The sequence below is a fragment of the Sardina pilchardus genome, chromosome 1 (genome assembly GCF_963854185.1).
Source record: "Sardina pilchardus chromosome 1, fSarPil1.1, whole genome shotgun sequence".
In the NCBI taxonomy this organism is placed as follows: Eukaryota; Metazoa; Chordata; class Actinopteri; order Clupeiformes; family Clupeidae; genus Sardina; species Sardina pilchardus.
Genome location: NC_084994.1, coordinates 28,069,655 through 28,088,357, shown reverse-complemented (window position 1 = coordinate 28,088,357; position 18,703 = coordinate 28,069,655). Strand labels below are relative to the sequence as shown.

The 18,703-nt window shown below is 42.0% G+C and overlaps 1 protein-coding gene and 1 long non-coding RNA gene across 2 annotated transcripts; both read left to right on the top strand.

The window, feature by feature from the left end:
• Positions 1–2,614: 2,614 nt before the first annotated feature.
• Positions 2,615–4,132, top strand: LOC134087431 (uncharacterized). Its single transcript, XR_009939827.1, has 2 exons — positions 2,615–2,843; positions 3,509–4,132. It is a non-coding gene; the product is annotated as an uncharacterized LOC134087431 (long non-coding RNA).
• Positions 4,133–6,259: 2,127 nt separating this feature from the next.
• On the top strand, positions 6,260–15,988 carry LOC134087409 (NLR family CARD domain-containing protein 3-like). The gene is made up of 9 exons (XM_062540890.1): positions 6,260–6,320; positions 7,706–7,817; positions 7,931–8,086; positions 8,485–8,598; positions 9,485–9,598; positions 9,876–9,989; positions 10,244–10,357; positions 13,769–13,995; positions 14,184–15,988. Exons 3-9 carry the CDS (start codon positions 7,932–7,934, stop codon positions 15,986–15,988), a joined length of 2,643 nt encoding a protein of 880 aa, XP_062396874.1. The 5' UTR covers positions 6,260–6,320; positions 7,706–7,817; position 7,931.
• Positions 15,989–18,703: the final 2,715 nt, after the last annotated feature.

Sequence of the window (18,703 nt, the reverse complement as noted above, 5' to 3'; positions counted from 1 at the left end):
GAAATAGAGATACACCTTCACTAACATTACTCCAATACAAGTACTCAACTCCTTTACTGAAGTGAAATAGAGATACACCTTCACTAATATTACTACAATAGAAGTACACAACTCCTTTACTGAAGTGAAATAGAGATACACCTTCACTAATATTACTCCAATACAAGTACACAACTCCTTTACTGAAGTGAAATAGAGATACACTGTGGCAGGATAGCCGATGGCAGAGTCAGGGAGAATGCAAGTTTTCTTAAAAAGTCTTTTCTTTTATTTTTCTTCTTTTTCAAATATCTTTTTCTTAAAAATTGCAATTACTTACAGTGTCAGGAATGGTCAAAAATGCAAAACAAAAACTGTTCAAAACGGAAAATAAATGGGTATCAAGTTGCCAGGCTATGTCTATCAATAAAGACCCTGCACACTTTACCATATATGACTTCAGTCTGTCCCAGTTCTCTCAGCACCTATCACTTTGCACTGTTCTCTCACAACTGAGGCCATGGGGCCTAATACAGCCTTACCCCGCGTACACACTGTCTCCGTCCGTCAACGGATCTAGGAGGTTGGATCTGCCGTATGTGTATTTGCATACACGTGATCTGATTGGCTGACGGATCCGTCGCTGCCTGAAAAGTTGAACATTTCTCAACTTTCTTGACGGAGGCAACGGAGCTGAAGCGACGGACGGACCCACAATGCATTTTGCGTCCGCCCCATGCAAAGTGAATGAGATCCGTTGACGGACGGAGACAGTGTGAATGCGGGGTCAGGCTAACTGTAGCCCCACCCACTAGATTGCCCCATTGCAAACAAAAATCAATTATCAAAGTAATCACATAATAATAACCAAATAATAAACCAAATAAACAAACAACCAATATACAAAGACATACAAACGGTTTCCCCCTCCAAAAACACATTTGTAGACATATAAAACCCATAATAGTGATAAACACAAAAACACCCCTGCAATAATGGTTCCCACCACCAATCACCCGCGAAACCCCTCTATTTCAACTATGTGGAACATTCCCTCGGTTTCCCCACGTAAACCAGGAAGTTAACCGGAGTTCGGGACGGCGGTGAGTTAACTGTATACAGATATGTAATGACCAAGCTTTAACTAAATAAATGAGAAGTTTGACAGCCAGTGTGGACAATTTCATTATATGATACCGGGAGACGTTAATACAGATGGGAGATGAAAATGACAATGAATAGTTCGAGATGTATATGAATGGAGTCACGCACAAACATTTGCTATCTAAGAATGTCGGTAGGCCTTTCCCTGCACCTTAAACAGTAATGCATGCTAGCTGGTGTTTATGGCAAACGGTGGTAAATGACATTGTGAATAGTAAACCAGAAACAGAACAGAGTAAACGGTAATGACTGATATGACACGGAGAACAGCGGTAGCACAGTTTAAATGTTAGCGCCGCGTTTGGCTGGCTGCACGCTGCGTGAGCACGTCACGGCTCAGTCCGTGACATACACCTTCACTAATATTACTCCAATACAAGTACACAACTCCTTTACTGAAGTGAAATAGAGATACACCTTCACTAATATTACTCCAATACAAGGGAAAGTTGCTAAGTCAGTTTTAGCCTACTTAAATTGAAGCACAGAAGTACTTGCTTTTAAGAATATAAATCAAAGCAATGACCAAGTACTACTGTTGATCACTACAAGTACGATGTCTTGTAGATGACAAAATAAATAGGCTCCACTGTTGATCACTGACAGCACAGATCAGATGAAGAGTTGTTTTGATAAATGTTTTGCAGGTTTTGGTTTCTTTTGTGTGATGGAAAATGTACAAAACAAATAGAAACATATTTTAAATGTGTCCTATAAAGAACACATACACCATAAATTTCAAACAACGACTTTCAGAACAGAGCAATTATGTTTGCCCTATTACATGTTCAGTTGGAACCATCATGAAAGGTTTGGAGACTTTTGATGGAGATGGCATTTTACAAAGTCTGTTGAGGTGACGGTGGGTAAGGATAAGAGCAGGTATATAATATATATATATTTGGAGACTGACAGTTAGGCCTACAGTAAAGGAGGATCATGAGGAATTGCAGTACCACTGTATGACCACAAGAGTGTAGTGTTGACCATTTCATAAGCACAGTTCTGAGCGACATGTATTATGTAATGTAGGCTATGCATGAAATTATCACACTATTACATACAACCTATAAACCAACACTGGTTTTCAACTTCAAAACAAATTTAAGCAAGTCAAGAACTTTTACAGAAAATGAAAATACATCCAAAGCTGACAACTCGACAGGAAGGGACACGAAACTAGCTGAGCTACGTGACTACATGCACAGACATATGCACACAATGAAAGCAGTCATAGAACCACAGACAATTTCAGTAGTGGACACCCACAATCAGATCCAAGGTGAGAATCCAGTTTTTGTATAGGCCTACAGTTACAAGGTAGACAGGTGTGTGTGTGTGTGTGTGTGTGTGTGTGTGTGTGTGTGTGTGTGTGTGTGTGCGCAGTGTGTGTGCGCGCGCAAGTGCATGATGTGTGCGTGCGTGTGTGTGTTTGTGTGTGCGTGAGTGAGTGTGTGGCTGTGTTCGAAACTGCGTGCTAAATACTAGTCACATACTGATAATGACGTGAAGTAGCAAATAGTATGCAGTGTTTGGAAAATGTAATATTACCAGTACACAAAAGTTTCCCGGATGTTATACTGATGGGATACTGCATCCCATAATGCATAGCGATTGTTTCCAGCTTCAGAAAATTTCAGTAACAATGGCGGACAGCGAAGGGACAAGTATGGCAAAAACCGGAGATGAAGAGCACAAATGTGAGTATTAGCTGGGTGTTTTGGTATGGAATGTTTCGTGGCTTCTGTTATTGTGGAAGTTTTATTACTGTAGAGCTGTATTTGTGTATGTGCAAGTGAATAAATAGCCCAACTTAACCAAAGCTAACGTAAACTAACTGGCGCTCAATGGAAATGAATGGTAGAAACCTGTTAGCTTGCCAAGTCGCTAAGTAGCATGACGATTTTCTAGCCTCTAGGTAACGTCGTCATTCACATTAACGAGAGCAATGTTTATTTATAGCCTAGTTATCGTTATGGTTATCGTTCTTGGTGTGAACGGCCCTTATCTCCTAAGTGTTCTGTCAGTTATAACTGACAGAACTCTATTCGTACTTTTAAAAAATACGTTTAATTTACAAAAGTGTAATGTGAAAATCTTTGATAGCTAAGTTGCTTTGGTATCTACTGAGAAATGAGCACCTGGTTCAAAACAGTTCCCAGTTTAAGCCTACTGCTCTTTGATAAGTGATATCATAGCCGGATTTGGGTATAACCAGAGAATGTCTAGGGCTCTGGTATAGCCTAACGATGCAAAATAAAATGGTAATGGCAGAAAATAATTTTCTCCTTACTAATATTTGATTTTAAATGAGTGTTTATAAGAAAGTGTCTAAGATGGTAAAAGATGTAACCTCTATCTCTAGGACTGGCACAACGTCATGCACAGTGGTCTTGGGAACATCGAAGGCTTCTGCAACAACCCTGTAGGAGGTGGCACTGGATAACCAATACTGAATGATGACAACCTCCAGTCTCTCCCCCAGCCTCCATCACAGTCCACTTCAAGTGTGTCCACAAGGGCATTGACAGAAGTCGTTCTTCAGATCCACATCTCCAAAGAGGAGACGGACAATAGATAGAATAGTGTTGCCATTCAGTTAGCAATATTGTCCACTGGGGTCATTCTGAGAGAATGTGCACTTGTTGTTTTTCTTGATGTTAAAGTTCAGACATTTTAATCATTAAATTGAAAGTATTTTGTTTAATGTTTAGTGTCATTTGTAAGGTAACTGTCATACAGTGGTCATTATGGGATTATCAATTGTCAGTGTAGCACAGTTACATTTACTTAATTTCACATTTCACTTAGTTGCAAACCCAAGTCTTGCCAATAATGACACCTTTTTGATCCATTAACCATGGTTGCATACGCCTTCATAAGAAAAGACAACTGTGGGCTACAATATTGTTAGTTTCTCTAGGCATATTGGTCTAATCACTCTGAATTCCTGCTGAAGAACGAGATTAAAGACCATCAGTATTGCAGACCTTCTTCCCCTTGCTTGTTTGTTGGCTCTGCAGAGAGGTAGCCTAAGACATATCAAAACGGTAGGACACACAGAAGTGCTACTCTCTCCACTGATCAACACTAGAGAAATGTTTTATGAACATTGTTGGCACTCTGATGGCAGCACAACAATAATTGTATAACACTGCACTTACCTGATTTCACAGCTTGTGCATCCTCTTAGCCTAACTCTTATAACTTTTGTATCAATTCATTGTATTCTTTTCTATTATTTAAATTCCATTATATCCGAAATTGAGTCTGGATTAATAAGCTTAGGTGATTTCATTTATCCATAAACATATTATATATGAAACATCACACAGAGATTCTTCATGGGTAGGCTATGCTTTCTCCAGATGTCCAGACTCCATGTAGCCCAAAAGCTGGCTGATTTGATAAGTAAACAGAACAATCCTCCTGCCATGTCAAGTCAAGTTTATTTATAGCCCATTTCATGCAACGTGCTTTACATAAACAAAAGCAAACTTGTGGTGTTCTGAATTTCCAAGAACGCTAGAATTGAAATGCAATGATTAATGCATTTCAGCTTAACTCGTTTCCCACTGCAGTCTACAAATGAATGAGGACTCGTTCGACTAATTGCCAATATCAGACGTTTTTCTTGCAAGTAGGTGGCGGTGCGTGCTGTAGGCTGTAGATGCATCACTGTATAAAAAGCCTATATCTGGACACAACTAGACTGGAGGAACATGCTACTCCACATTTAGATTCGCTTCGTTTAGCAACGAACACCTGAGCTTGTGTCACTAACGGGATAAACGTGATAGAACTCCCCAAAATATCAGACGTAATTGCGCTCACTTTAAATTGATTAGTTTAGACAGTTTCTCCAAGTCTACCTCTAAATAGGCTACTCAGAACAGAACACATAGCCTAACTATAACATGGTATTGATTAAAATCTACGTTGAGCTCTCTAGAATGCATTGGTATTGCGTTAAAATGACCAACGTCACCGTAAGCTTGCTCACTTGATTTTACTAATCCATCAGCTGTTTTCCACAGGTGCATCAGATACGCTAGCGATGGTAAAGGTCACAGACTAGTCGACCAATTTATGCTGACAAAGTTGGTAGGCTAAACGCTTTGTTGCGGTGCTGACTAAACTTATGAGTTCTGACAGTTATACAGAACACTAAGGAGAGGGTCGTTCACACCAAGAACGATAACTAATAATTAAGCGAACACTGGTAAATGTTAATAACGACGTTAACAAGAGCTAGACAAGCTTCATGCTTAGCGACTTAACTTTCTAATATCATTCATTCCATTGAGCGCCAGCTAGTTCATGTTAACTTTGGAAAAGCTGGGCTATTTCACTTGCACATGAACACAAGTAGCCTGCTACTAAAACTTCCACAATAACAGAAGCCACGAAACGTTCCATACCAAAACACCCAAACAATAATCACATGTGTATTCTTCGCCTCCGGTTTGCCATAGGCTTGTCCTTTCGCTGTCTGCCAGCGTTGTTGAATTTTTCTGAAACTGGAAATAATCGCTATGCATTATGGGATGCAGTATCTGAGTAGTGAGCATCATTGGTACACTGAGGATTTTGCCACCATTAGTACAACATCCTGGGAACTTTTGCATACTGGTAAAATCTAATTTTTCACACACTGCATACTGCTCGCTAGGTTCACGTCAGTATCAGTATGCGACTAGTACTTACCACCCATTTCAAACAGTGATTTAGTATGCTGTGCTGCTGGTGACGTACTGCGTACTGGGGTGGGGGGCGTAGTGTGCAGTACACAGTGTATACTTGACCAGTATGCAGTATGTAGTACTTAGCACAAAATTTCGAACACAGCATGTGTCTCCTCCAACTTACAGCCACGTGACTACATGCAGAGACTATGTGAACCTATGCACAAATATACAGGTTGCTAACACAGAAAATGCTACTACCAATACAATACAAAGCTATCGCTTGTTTTTCTAAATTGGTTCCTTCCCAAAAGTCACAATGAGTTTTATTCCAATCGACCAACTCCTCTGGCTCAAGGACTAATGAACAGGACGCAGACGTACAGGCTACTGTAGCGTTTGCACACGTCATGAACGCGGAACAAGTGAAATCGAAAGTAATCTCAAGGGACCGCGGTGTACGGGCAAGAACATTTCGGACGTTTTGTGAAGGTAAGTAGATAAAGTGAGTTAAATGTAGCCTACAGTAAGGTTGTGATCGATTACAGGTAGTCGTCCATTGATGTCGGTTTCGTGGCCTGGAGATAATTTAGAGAGGGACACCTGTTGGAGACGTCATGGATTTGTTCGTTGACTAGGCTCAGGTCTACTAAATTTCATAACGTCAACACTTTTCAGACTCTGAATTTAGCCTGTGCAAATTTGCGTTGCGACTTCAATCAAATATGCCCAACCTATATGTAGTAGTAAAGTAGTCAGTCAAATGGATCAACCGAAACGTAGCCTATACCTAGTTGTAAATAAATTATGTATCTATAATTAAGCTATTAGGCCTAGGCTGCCTAGACAGGTAGGCTAGACACAACGGTCTACCGACCGAACAACGACAATCAACCATGAAGAATGCTGTAGGTACTGTAGGGTAGGCTATCCTACTTTATTGACATGTAGGCCAAATAAAGGCCTAGCTTCTTGTTATGCCTACCCTTGGCCTACCCTTTGTCTGAAACAACAAGGCATCACGACATCTCGGAATGAGCATCAGAGAAATCTTTAAATTAACTCTTCCTTGTTTAATTGTAAGGCTCAAAAGTATACCGACAGGCTCCCCCTAGGCCTACTGGTAAAAGATCACTGCCCTTTATCGAAGTTGTCAAAGCACAGCCTTCACCTCAGACCTAATCAGAGTCAGCCCTAATCTAATCTACATGTAATATAACCCATTAGCCTATAGCCTACTATCAGTATTTACGTATGTAGCAGTGTCATAACCTATTCGTCACTTCAATAGAATAATGTTGAATGATTAAAATGTTTATGTTCTCCATTGTGTAGAACCTCATTGGAACTTGACCTTAATAAATAAGCCTAGCTAAATTTCACAGCTTCTATTCTTGAGGGAAAGGCTTAAACATTCACAACCCTGTGACCATAGTTATAGTAGAGTGTAGTAGAGTGATAGGGTTATTATTATAGATAATAACAGAGTAGGCTATTTTGTTTATAACAATAACAACTCATTTATTTCTTTAATTTAACATAATTTACACACTTTTTCCAGACTTGTATGTATTGGTAACAGGGTTGCATACATTCAGCAAAAAGACACATGGGGAAAATACCTTTAATGCCTGAGCTGCATAAATCATAACTTATTTTTTATGACGTCTATCTGCCTAAATTTTCCAAATGTCCATTCCTGGAATTTCTCTCAGAGTGTTAAAGTTTAGCAACACAGTCAGAGCAACACACCTTACAGTGAATTGGCAAAGAAATGATAGTAGCCTACTTAGCACTGTCGAGAAGAATTATTGTGATAGTACAAGTAGTAGTGGGAATGGTTCATGTTTAAGTGTTTATATTGATTTCCATAATAGGCCAAGGCTACCTCCTCTGTCAGTGGTTCCCTGGTCTCTATCAACATGTCTGCTATTGTTGGAGCAGAAATGGATCCACAGATCAGCTGATTGGTCCACATAGCTGCTTAAAGTAAGCACTTCATGAGGAACCTCTCATCAGAAATATTTCCATCTTTCTTTTTAGAAAGGATCACTCACCTTTCTCTCTCACACTCTCTGTTTCTTTTCTTATTGATTGATTAGGATGGATTTCCCTCAAGAGGTTGAGGATGCTGTTGGTGGAAATCAGACAGGCAAGGCAGCATGTGCCGTGTCCAGCCACGTGTCCATGAAGAATGAAGAGCCCGTCACTGATGGGCATCACGGGGTCAGCACAGGAAAAGTACGGTCTCATCCAAAGTGAGTTGTTTCTTTCGCCTGCACTGCTGCTTGGGCACAGGGATTGTCCTGGCTGATGTTTTGTGTGATCTCTGCACTCAAGTAGCAGTGCTTCGCCCCCAGTATAATACCTGTCCAGGAAATTACCTAGTATTAATCTGCATTGCCATTTGTGCTCATTGTGAAGATGGAGGCCTTACCTTTTTACCTTTTGGCTTACCTTTACTCACAACATGCGATCCGGCAACACAGGATTCCATTCACTATGCTAAGCTAACCTAGCAGGGGCACTGCCAGACTACAACAATGCATGCACAGAGACACAAATGATCACTTATCTAACTCTAGGGGAGATTTCATAAAACTGTGGCATGTCCCTTCAAGGAGTGGGTATGTATTCTGTCTCCTTGTGTAACCAGACCACAGAAACACAGACCAGTGTCTCCAGTGCCCAGCTGTGTGTCCATGAAGAGTGACTGGTCCATGGGGGAACCTCACAATTTCAGTAGTGGACCACCACAGTCTGACTTAAAGTGAGATTTCAACTTTTGTTTCCATTCACAAGAGTAGATAGGTGTACAGTATGTGTGAGACATAGTTTGTGTGCGTGCGTGCGAAAGAGAGAGACACAGAGAAACATTATTTGTGTGTGAGAGGGAGAGAGAGAAAGATATTGGCCCTCATTTATCAACCGAGCGTAGAAACCAGCGTATATCTGACTGCAGAAATCATCTTACAACGAGGCTCACGTGTGATTCATCAAACTTTCGTATCACTCCAATTCCAGCGTAAGAATAAACGTGTGTTGATAAATGTGGCGGCTGGAAACAAGCGTAATTTAAACATCACACCCCTATATATGCTCGTTTTAATGGCCTCGCCCCTAGAATTTACGACATGAAGGTGCATTATACGTCCAAAAGAGATCATTAGTGATCTCGAGCCACAGTGACGTCCAGCTGAACCTTGTTAATTTTGACAGCTAGATGGCTATCTTAAGCCATCAGATGTCTCAATATAGTATGCTACATTACAGCAAATAGGCTGCACATGTACAGGAAAGGTGTTATGTCTGAGATAGTCCATAAATTCAACTCTTCAATTTTCTAATCCACTGGCGATTTACTGCTGCACGGTGCTATGCCGCCTGAAAAACTTGCGTACGCGAGTTCAGACTAGACGTGAGATTTGAGCGTACTGTATAGCACCGATCACGTTCACATTGATAAATGCCATACTTTGCGTGGAAACAAGCGTACGCCTGTTTTACTACTGTTTTTGGTCGTACGCACGTTTCATAATTGAGGGCCATTGTGTGTGTTTGAAGGAGACAATATGTAGTATTGTAGTATGTAGTATTAGTATTGTTAATATGTTTTGGCTCAATCTATTATCTATTTTGTCTCCTTATGTACCCAGACCACAGACACACAGACCAGTGTCTCCAGTGCCCAGCTGTGTGTCCATGAAGAGTGACTGGTCCATGGGGGAGCCTCACAATTTCAGTAGTGGACCATCGCAGCCTGATCCAAAGTGAGATTTCAGCTTTTATTTCCATTCACAAGAGCAGACAGGTGTGTGTGTGTGGGTGTGTGTGTGGGTGTGGGCGTGTGTGGGTGTGTGTGGGTAAGAGAGAGAGACAGTGAGATTTTTTTGTGTGTGAGAAAAAGAGGGAGAGAGTTTGTAGAGACAGAGAGATAGATGGAGTGTTTTAAGGAGAGGTTATGTATACATGCTAAGTCCTGTTAGTATTGTGAAGATTTGTAAGCTTAATCTACGTATTGTATATTTTGTATCCTTGTGTAACCAGACCACAGACACACAGACCAGTGTCTCCAGTGCCCAGCTGTGTGTCCATGAAGAGTGACTGGTCGATGGGGGAACCTCACAATTTCAGTAGTGGACCACCACAATCTGACTCAAAGTGAGATTTCAACTTTTGTTTCCATTCACAAGAGTAGATAGGTGTACAGTATGTGTGAGAGATAGTTTGTGTGTGTGCATACATGCGTGCGAAAGAGAGAGACACAGAGAAAGATTGTTTGTGTGTGAGAGGGAGAGAGAGAAAGCGATTGTGTGTATTTGAAGGAGACAATATGTAGACATGCTAGCTTTCATTAGTATTGTTAATATGTTTTGGCTCAATCTATTATGTATTTTGTCTCCTTGTGTAATCAGACCACAGACAAACAGACCAGTGTCTCCAGTGCCCAGCTGTGTGTCCTTGATGAGTGACTGGTCCATGGGGGAACCTCACAATTTCAGTAGTGGACCACGACAGTCTGATTCAAAGTGAGATTTCAATTTTTATTTCCATTCACAAGAGTAGATAGGTGTGTGTGTGTGTGTGTGTGTGTGTGTGTGTGTGTGAGAGATAGAGTTTGTGTGAGTGCCTGCTTGAGTGCGTGCGTGAGAGAGCAAGAGAGACACACAGAGAAAGATTGTTTGTGTGTGAGAAGGAGAGAGAGAGAGAGAGAGAGAGAGAGAGAGAGAGAGTTTGTGCGTGTTTGAAGGGGACAATATGTCAGTATACCCTGTCTTCAAAGATCGTTTCTAATTGGAAGTATTTTCTGGCCATATTATAGGCCTATGCACACTCTAGCTTTATCTGGAGCAATGCATTGCGTCTCCCTTATTCACCGTGGCTAGCCTGGGTGATTCATTCACGCTGCTAAGTTTGGAAACTACCACCCTAATTTTTGCCTGAGATAGGGGACCAATCACAGAACAGCAAAACGATGATGAGCTATGCACAGACGCATTTGATAGACATCCGTGGCGCCCAATGAACGGATCTGGGCATTTTTTTTTCAAATACGAGAAAATTAACGTTTGGTTGCCAGACCACGTCTCAATTGAAGTGGTAGGTACTAGCCAGGCCCGTTATAACGTGGCAGTAGAATATCTCGTCATCTCATTTTTTTGACCTTGAAAGTCACTTGTGAAATTGATGACTCTTCCTTAGTAACGTCGCAAGCCTCAAAAGGAGCATAAACTGGAATTTTTGCTGGCAAACAAACCATCCAGAGAAGGGAACATGGGTCATTCCGCCTCAATTCAACAAATTTCTTCTGCTTAACCATCTCAGATTTGCTTCAAATTTTTGCCACCTAAAGAGTAACCATTTAAACTAACTTAGCCAAAATATTAGCTTAAAGGTGCATTTCATCCAAGAGACCCTATGCAACTTTTTCATAGTCATAAAATCGCTCAGAAATCGTTGTTTTGCTTGACTGACCAGTTTCGTCGAAAACAGTAATATTTCCTCCCACCCCCAGTGTCCCTATCCGCTAATGCAACTTTGCAGTTTCTGCAGGAGACGATCGTCTGTTTACATCTGGAAGTCGTAAGGAACAAGAAGAACCACGCTTGCAATTTATATATTTATATATAGCCTATGTATAAATATACACGCTAAAGCTGTCGGGGAAGCTCTGCAGAGAAATATGCAAGCATAAAACGAGCGAAAACGAAAAACGAAACCGAAACCATGAAATCGCCAATCCTGCATTGTTCCTCTTTAAAGCCCCCCTGTGTAAGGTCTTCTCCCACCTAGCGGTGAAATTCTATATGACAATTCATATATTCTATATGAATACTATATGAAATTGATTTTCTCGCTCCCCCCCTTTCCAAGCGCATTTTGCTCTTACGGTGGGCGTTTCATGCCATTTGTTAACATGGCAACACCTGTTCTACTTCGTCGAGTGCTCCTTCCAGCAATGAGGCAGAGCTGCCAACTCTCACGCTTTCAGCGTGTGACACACGATTTTGCCTGTTTACACACGCAGTCACGCCATACATCTATTTTCTCACGCAAAACAAAATCTGATCTTGGGCTGAGACTCGTTCGTTCCTTTTAAAACTCCCCAACGCTATATGGCGCTAAGAAGCGCCACTGTACTACAGTAGGCTAACCCTATTCACACAGGGACCTCACCAGACAGTTGCTGAGGCAGCCAGATCTGGTGTTTGATGCGTTGTTTCAGCCCACAACCCACCAACCCCCACCCCTATCCCTCCCACATTCTCATACAGACAAGGGAGAAAAACAAAGGAAAACAAAACAAGATAAATGATAGTACTACAATAATAATTATAGTGATAGTAATAATAATAATAGAAAAAATAAAAAATAACATAAAAACTGACCAAAATAGGAAACAATCATATTCAGTGCAATATCAGAGAAGCCACAGTATTAAAAAAGAAAGGACAACCATCCAGCACAAGCAACTATTCCTTGACTATACTGTCAGAGTCTGCAATGCTATCAAGAAAAGGGCCCCAGATTTTATAAAATGTATTCCCTGTTCCCCTGAGGGTAAACCTAATTTTCTCTAATGAAAGACAGGAAAGAACATCTTTAACCCATAGAGTGTGTTTGGGTGGAGCAGCCCCCCTCCAATGCATTAAGATTGAGCGGCGTGCTAGAAGAGAGGCGAAGGCAAGTGCCCTACGTTTTGCTACAGACAGCTGCAGCTCTTCAGGGGCAACACCAAACAATGCCACAAGAGGATCTGGTGCAATCCTAATTTCCAGAATTTCAGAAAGAGTGTTAAAAACCGAACGCCAAAAATCCTCTAGAGTGGGGCAGGACCAGTACATATGAATAAGGGACCCATGTGCGCTCTGACATTTGTCACATATTGGGGAAAGATCTGGATATAATTTAGAAAGTTTTACTTTAGACAGATGGACACGGTGCACTACCTTGAATTGAATTAAAGAGTGTCGTGCACACATAGAAGATCCATGAACTTGTCTCAGAATAGACTCCCAGACAAGGTCTGAGAAGTCTAAACCTAAGTCTTGCTCCCAGGCTGCCCGGATTGTGACTAAAGGTGGAGAGTTCAGGCCTGATATTAAATTATATGACCTTGAAACAGACCCTTTTGAGACTGGATCAAGAGAGAGAAATGCATCAAGAGGATTCACAGGTGATAAAGATGGGAAATTTGGTACCTGATGCTGCACATAATGCCTCACCTGGAGAAACCTAAAAAAATGTGTGGAAGGCAGGCCAAACTGCTCTGACAACTGCCCAAAAGAGGCAAATGTGTTCTCTAAAAACAGGTCCTGGAAACAATGTAGTCCTAATTCATGCCAGTTTTGAAAAGTCTTATCTTGCATTGATGGTGCAAAGAAGTGATTAAAGGCTATGGGGCTTAAAATAGAAGATTTCTGAAAGCCAAACGTCCTCCTGAGCTGAATCCACACCCTAAGAGAATGATTCACCACTGGGTTATTGGTAGGCTTACAACCAATCCCAGGAAGGGCAGCACCCAGAAAACCTGAAAGAGAGGTCTGCTTACAGGCACTCTTTTCCATGGAGACCCAGGATGGACAGTCAGACTTAAGATGAAAACGCCACCAGTATAACATGCATCGTATGTTAGCCGCCCAGTAGTAGTATTTGAAATTGGGTAGGGCCATGCCACCCTGCTCCTTTGGCCTTTGGAGAAAAGCCTTACGCAGCCTAGGTTTTTTGCCATTCCAAATAAATGATGAAATTATAGAATCTAAAGATTTGAAAAAAGATAGAGGGATCTATTTGAATATCAAAAAGGATTCAGCACAAATCATATTTTTCTATTAACTCTCATCTGTCCGTCCAATGTTTTTGAATGTTTTGAGACTGTATGTGTGCTCTATTGGCCTTTCTTCAGTGATGTGAATAATGAGTCCCTGTTGTGGATTTAGGAACATCCTGACCCAGGATCAGTCCATGTGTGGGGTGTGTGAGCAGCTACTGAGGGACCCAGTCACCACCAGCTGTGGACACAGTTTCTGCAGGCAGTGCATCAGCAGCTACTGGAGCCAGTCTGGTGCATCAGGAGACTACAGCTGCCCCCAGTGCGGAAAGAGACCCATAACACAACCTATTACAAAGCCTGAGCATGTTCCAGTTAAAAAGGCCAAACTAGCAGGTGAGTCTTGAAGATCTGTGAGCAAGAGCAGGATTCATACTGAATATAAAGACCATTTATTAAACAATTAAAAATGGTTTAACATTTTATATTGTTATTATGCTGAAAATGTGTTTTAGAAACACTGACTAAATAGTTATGAATTATGGTTTATTTGTTTGCTTGTTTGTTTGTGTACTTCCAAACAGATGACGATGTCCTGACCAGAGTATTGATGACCCATAAAGCCAGCATGAAGAGGAGGTTTGAGAGCATATGTGAAGGCATCATAAGGTCAGGGACTCAAACACTCCTGAACAAGATCTACACAGAGCTCTACATCACAGAGGGAGAGAGTGAAGGGGTGAATAATGAGCATGAGGTTTGGCAGGTCGAGTCAGCATCCAGGCCACAAACGACAGAAGACACATCAATCAACTGCAATGACATCTTCAAGCCCTTACCTGGACAAAAAAGACACATCAAAACTGTGATGACCAAGGGGATTGCTGGCATTGGAAAAACCGTCTCAGTGCAGAAGTTCATCCTTGACTGGGCAGAGGGGAAAGCTAACCAGGATGTAGATTTCATGTGTGTGCTTCCGTTCCGTGAGCTGAATTTGGTTAAACATGATCAGTACAGTCTTCACAGGCTCCTGCTTGACTTCCACCCTGAGCTTAGAGAGCTTCAAGATGGCGAATACAAAGACTGCCACATTGTGTTCATCTTTGATGGTCTAGATGAGAGTAGACTTCCACTGAATTTCCAAGAAAACCAGAAGTTGTCTGATGTGACACAAACATCATCAGTAGATGTGCTGATGACGAGTCTCATTCAGGGAACTCTGCTTCCCTCTGCTCTCCTCTGGATAACCTCCCGACCAGCAGCAGCCAGTCAGATCCCTTCTCAGTGCATCAGTCTGGTGACGGAAGTACGAGGGTTCAATGACCCACAGAAGGAAGAGTACTTCAGGAAGAGGATCAGTGACCAGAATCAAGCCAACAGAATCGTCTCACACATTAAGGAATCCAGAAGTCTCCACATCATGTGCCACATGCCAGTCTTCTGTTGGATCTCAGCCACTGTTCTTCAGCAGATACTGGAACAGGATGACGGGAAGGAAGCCCCCAAAACTCTGACTGAGATGTTCATACACTTTCTGCTCATCCAGACCACCAGGAAGAGCCAGAAGTATCAACAGGAAAGTGAGACAAATAGACAGAGGCTCCTGGAGTCACACCAGGGTGTCATATTGAAACTGGCAGAGCTGGCTTTCAGGCATCTGGAAAATGGCAATCTCATGTTCTATGAGGAAGACCTGAGAGAGTGTGGTATTGATGCCAGTGAAGCTTCAGTGTACTCTGGCATGTGCACTGAGATCTTCAGGGAAGAGTGTGTGTTTTTCCACAAGAAGGTCTACTGCTTTGTCCATCTGAGCATCCAGGAGTTTCTTGCTGCACTTCATTTGTTTGCCTCCTACTTGAGTAAGAACATGGAGGTCCTGAAACCATTTCTTAAAAGAAAGTCCATGTCTTTGGCAGATTGGCCTCTAGATGAGCTGCTGAAGAATGCAGTGAACAAAGCTTTGGAAAGCAAGAATGGACACCTTGATTTGTTTGTCCGCTTCCTTCATGGCATTTCTCTGGTGTCAAATCAGAGACTTTTGCTTGGCCTCCTGACAGACACACACAGCAACCCAGAGAGTGTGAAGAAAACAATCAAGAACCTGAAGATAATGCAGAGACCAAATATCTCCCCCGAGAGGTGCATCAATCTGTTCCACTGCCTGGTGGAAATGCATGACTCTTCTGTTCATGATGAAATCCAGGCTTTCCTGAAGGCAGAGAAAGGTGCCGTGAAACAGCTCACACTAGCTCACTGCTCAGCCTTGGCTCATGTGCTTCTGATGTCTGATGAGGTGCTGGATGAGTTTGACCTGAGCAAATACAAAACCTCTCCAGAAGGTCGCAGGAGACTGGTTCCAGTCGTGAGATGCTGCAAAAAGGCTCTGTGAGTTATGTTCTACATTAGCGAATGATGCTAAATTGTTGGAAGTTCAGCTCTGTTGTCGTAGAACTGAGTTACCTGTAAGAGATGTTACTATAGTGTCACTATGGTCTCTGTTGTAGCAATCAGAAACGCCATGATTTTGTGGTCAAAGACCAGGCGCATTGTTCAAAAGGGTTGTTTTTCTGTTTCTTGGGTGTGTTTTGGGCGTAACATTCATTCTTTAAACAAATGAGAATGACAACTGTCATTCCTTGTAACATCAAACAGCGTATCAGTATTTTGACAATCAGTGCATTTGAAGAAATCTGCTTGCACATGCTTGTACAGTTACAGTTCAATTGCAATAAGTACAAAGTAACAGTGCCACTAGGATATTGTTAAGCTCATGAATAAGTACTTTGAAATAGAATAGACAGTTCAAGTCAAGGGAGGGAGAAGAGGGATTGGGAAAATGGTGGTGATAAGAGCTAGACCCGCATGTCAGGCTGTTTTACACTAGTCTAATGTAAACACACACCTATAATGTTTTAAGAGCTTTCAGACACATTATTATAGTGCTTTTTCCTCTCTTGTTTGTCTGGCAGACTTGCTGGCTGCAATTTAACAGAGACGTCTTATGAGATTGTGGCCTCAGCTCTGCAGTCTGGAAACTCTCCCTTGAGGGAGCTGGACTTGAGTCAGAATGACCTGCAAAAGTCAGGAGAAAAGCTGGTGTCTGCTCTTCAAAGTCCAAATTGCAAACTGGAAACACTGAGGTCAGTAATATTGGAGACTATTCGCAGAGACATACTGGTTGCCATATACTGTGTTAAGCTGACAGTAACGACATCTGTGTTTTTACTCTTGAATTGGTATCCTCTTTGATTTCACAGTTTGGGATTCTCTGTTACATTGTTTTAGGTTTTTGCAGACAGTTAGCAGACACAAACTGTTAAGCGTAGGTCACATGTGTTAACCAGATGATAACAGCATCAGTGGTTTACAAGCAGGTGACAAGGCTGCGGCAGGTGACAACGCTGCGGTAGGTGACAACGCTGACGTAACGCTAGCGTTGAACAAACATGCCCCTACAGGGTTCCACCACTAGATGACTAGCCTCCCTCAAAGAGAACCCCACGTCTGCTAAATAAACAAATAAAATGGAAGCACCAGAAGAGAGCACTGATAAGGGACACAGACTTTCCAGTATGTTATGCAGGCGCACAAAGACAGAAAGAAAAGACAGACACACTGACAAATTACTCCCAGCACCAGACAGATTTTCTTTGAACCCGGATGTGTGTAGTGTCACATTACGTTTGAACAAAACACTGAATCACTGATATCAGATTTGAAGGGCATTTCCTTTAGTGCAGGGGCGCATTGATCAGCAGTTGCGTTGATGCACATCCTGGTTTGATTATACTGGATCAGGAAGCCATGCAATCTTCTTCCTACAGATACAGGTCTTGTTTTAGACCCCGTTTACATGACGACGCAGGGCGTTTTTGTCTTCACCGCTTTCACACTTTTAATGATACCGGTCAAAAAACATTTGCGTTTACACACAGAGGTGAAAACGCCAAGTTGCCCAGAAGAAGCACGCCAGTGGGTGTTCCCAACAGTAGCTATGCAAATACCTTTCCTCGTCATTCAATGAGCGCGCTCAAAAAAGCGACTCTAATCGGAGCTGTCAAGTGTCACGCTTTGAGTGACAGTCAAAAAAACTTTCACCGGATGTTATGAAACTTGGCAGCCCTTTATGTCAAGCACACTCTACTCATCATGGATGTTTGCACAACCATTGAGAGCTAATGCACAGGATTGCTTTTCAGTTTCTGTCTTGTAATGTTATTGTATGCCCCCCTAGAATAATATCGAATGTCTATCAGAACTGCCCGCCGCCAAACACCTGAAGCAACCCTGTATTTCGAATGCACGGTTAATATAGGCGACGGACCGCCTACATTATTTACTGAAATGTAAAGGAGGCCAGCGTGCCAGTAGCTATTGTGGTATCAGACACTACAAATGATTTAGGGTAGGCTATTTTATTTACTTGGGCTACGCAAAGCACAGCACTGCTGCATTTTGTTGACAATGCTGGAACGAAACGTTGCAATTCTGCATGATTTCGACGACCAGCGACAACGCATTAACAATAACCTGCGCCAAAATAGTCTCTAGGCTACTTTTAAATCCACCACCTCCCCCTGCTAGAAGAGTTAATGAACACATAGTCGTAATCAACTTAATGCAGAGCCTACGAGCACACACAAGGCTCCGTGATCCAGCATTGTTGTTGTTTTGTCAAGGGTCTAGTCAGGTGAGGTCAAGCGCGGGGGCTGGACTAGAGGTTCGAGGTGGGGCTATGTCGTCATAAAAAACCCTGATGTGCCTTTACACGGCAAAACGAAAACGGGGTTTTCAAAAACCTCCACCCTAGAAGCAGTTTTCAAAAACCATCGTTTTCAGACGCCAAAACGGCGTCGTCGTGTAAACGAAAGGCCTAACTGATGAAAAAACCCTCAGTTTTTTAAAAAAAAAAAACGCTGTCGTGTAAACAGCACCTTAACCTCTCTGTCACAAATGAACGTAGTTTTACTCTCAATCAAAAGTGTGAAGATGCTAATTACCGTGAATAGACCCTAGGTTGATTTTACTGTGGAGTTACACTTTAACAGATGTTAGCTGTGTAAGAGTGTTGAGACCCATACAGTACAACTCTTTTCCTGCTCCA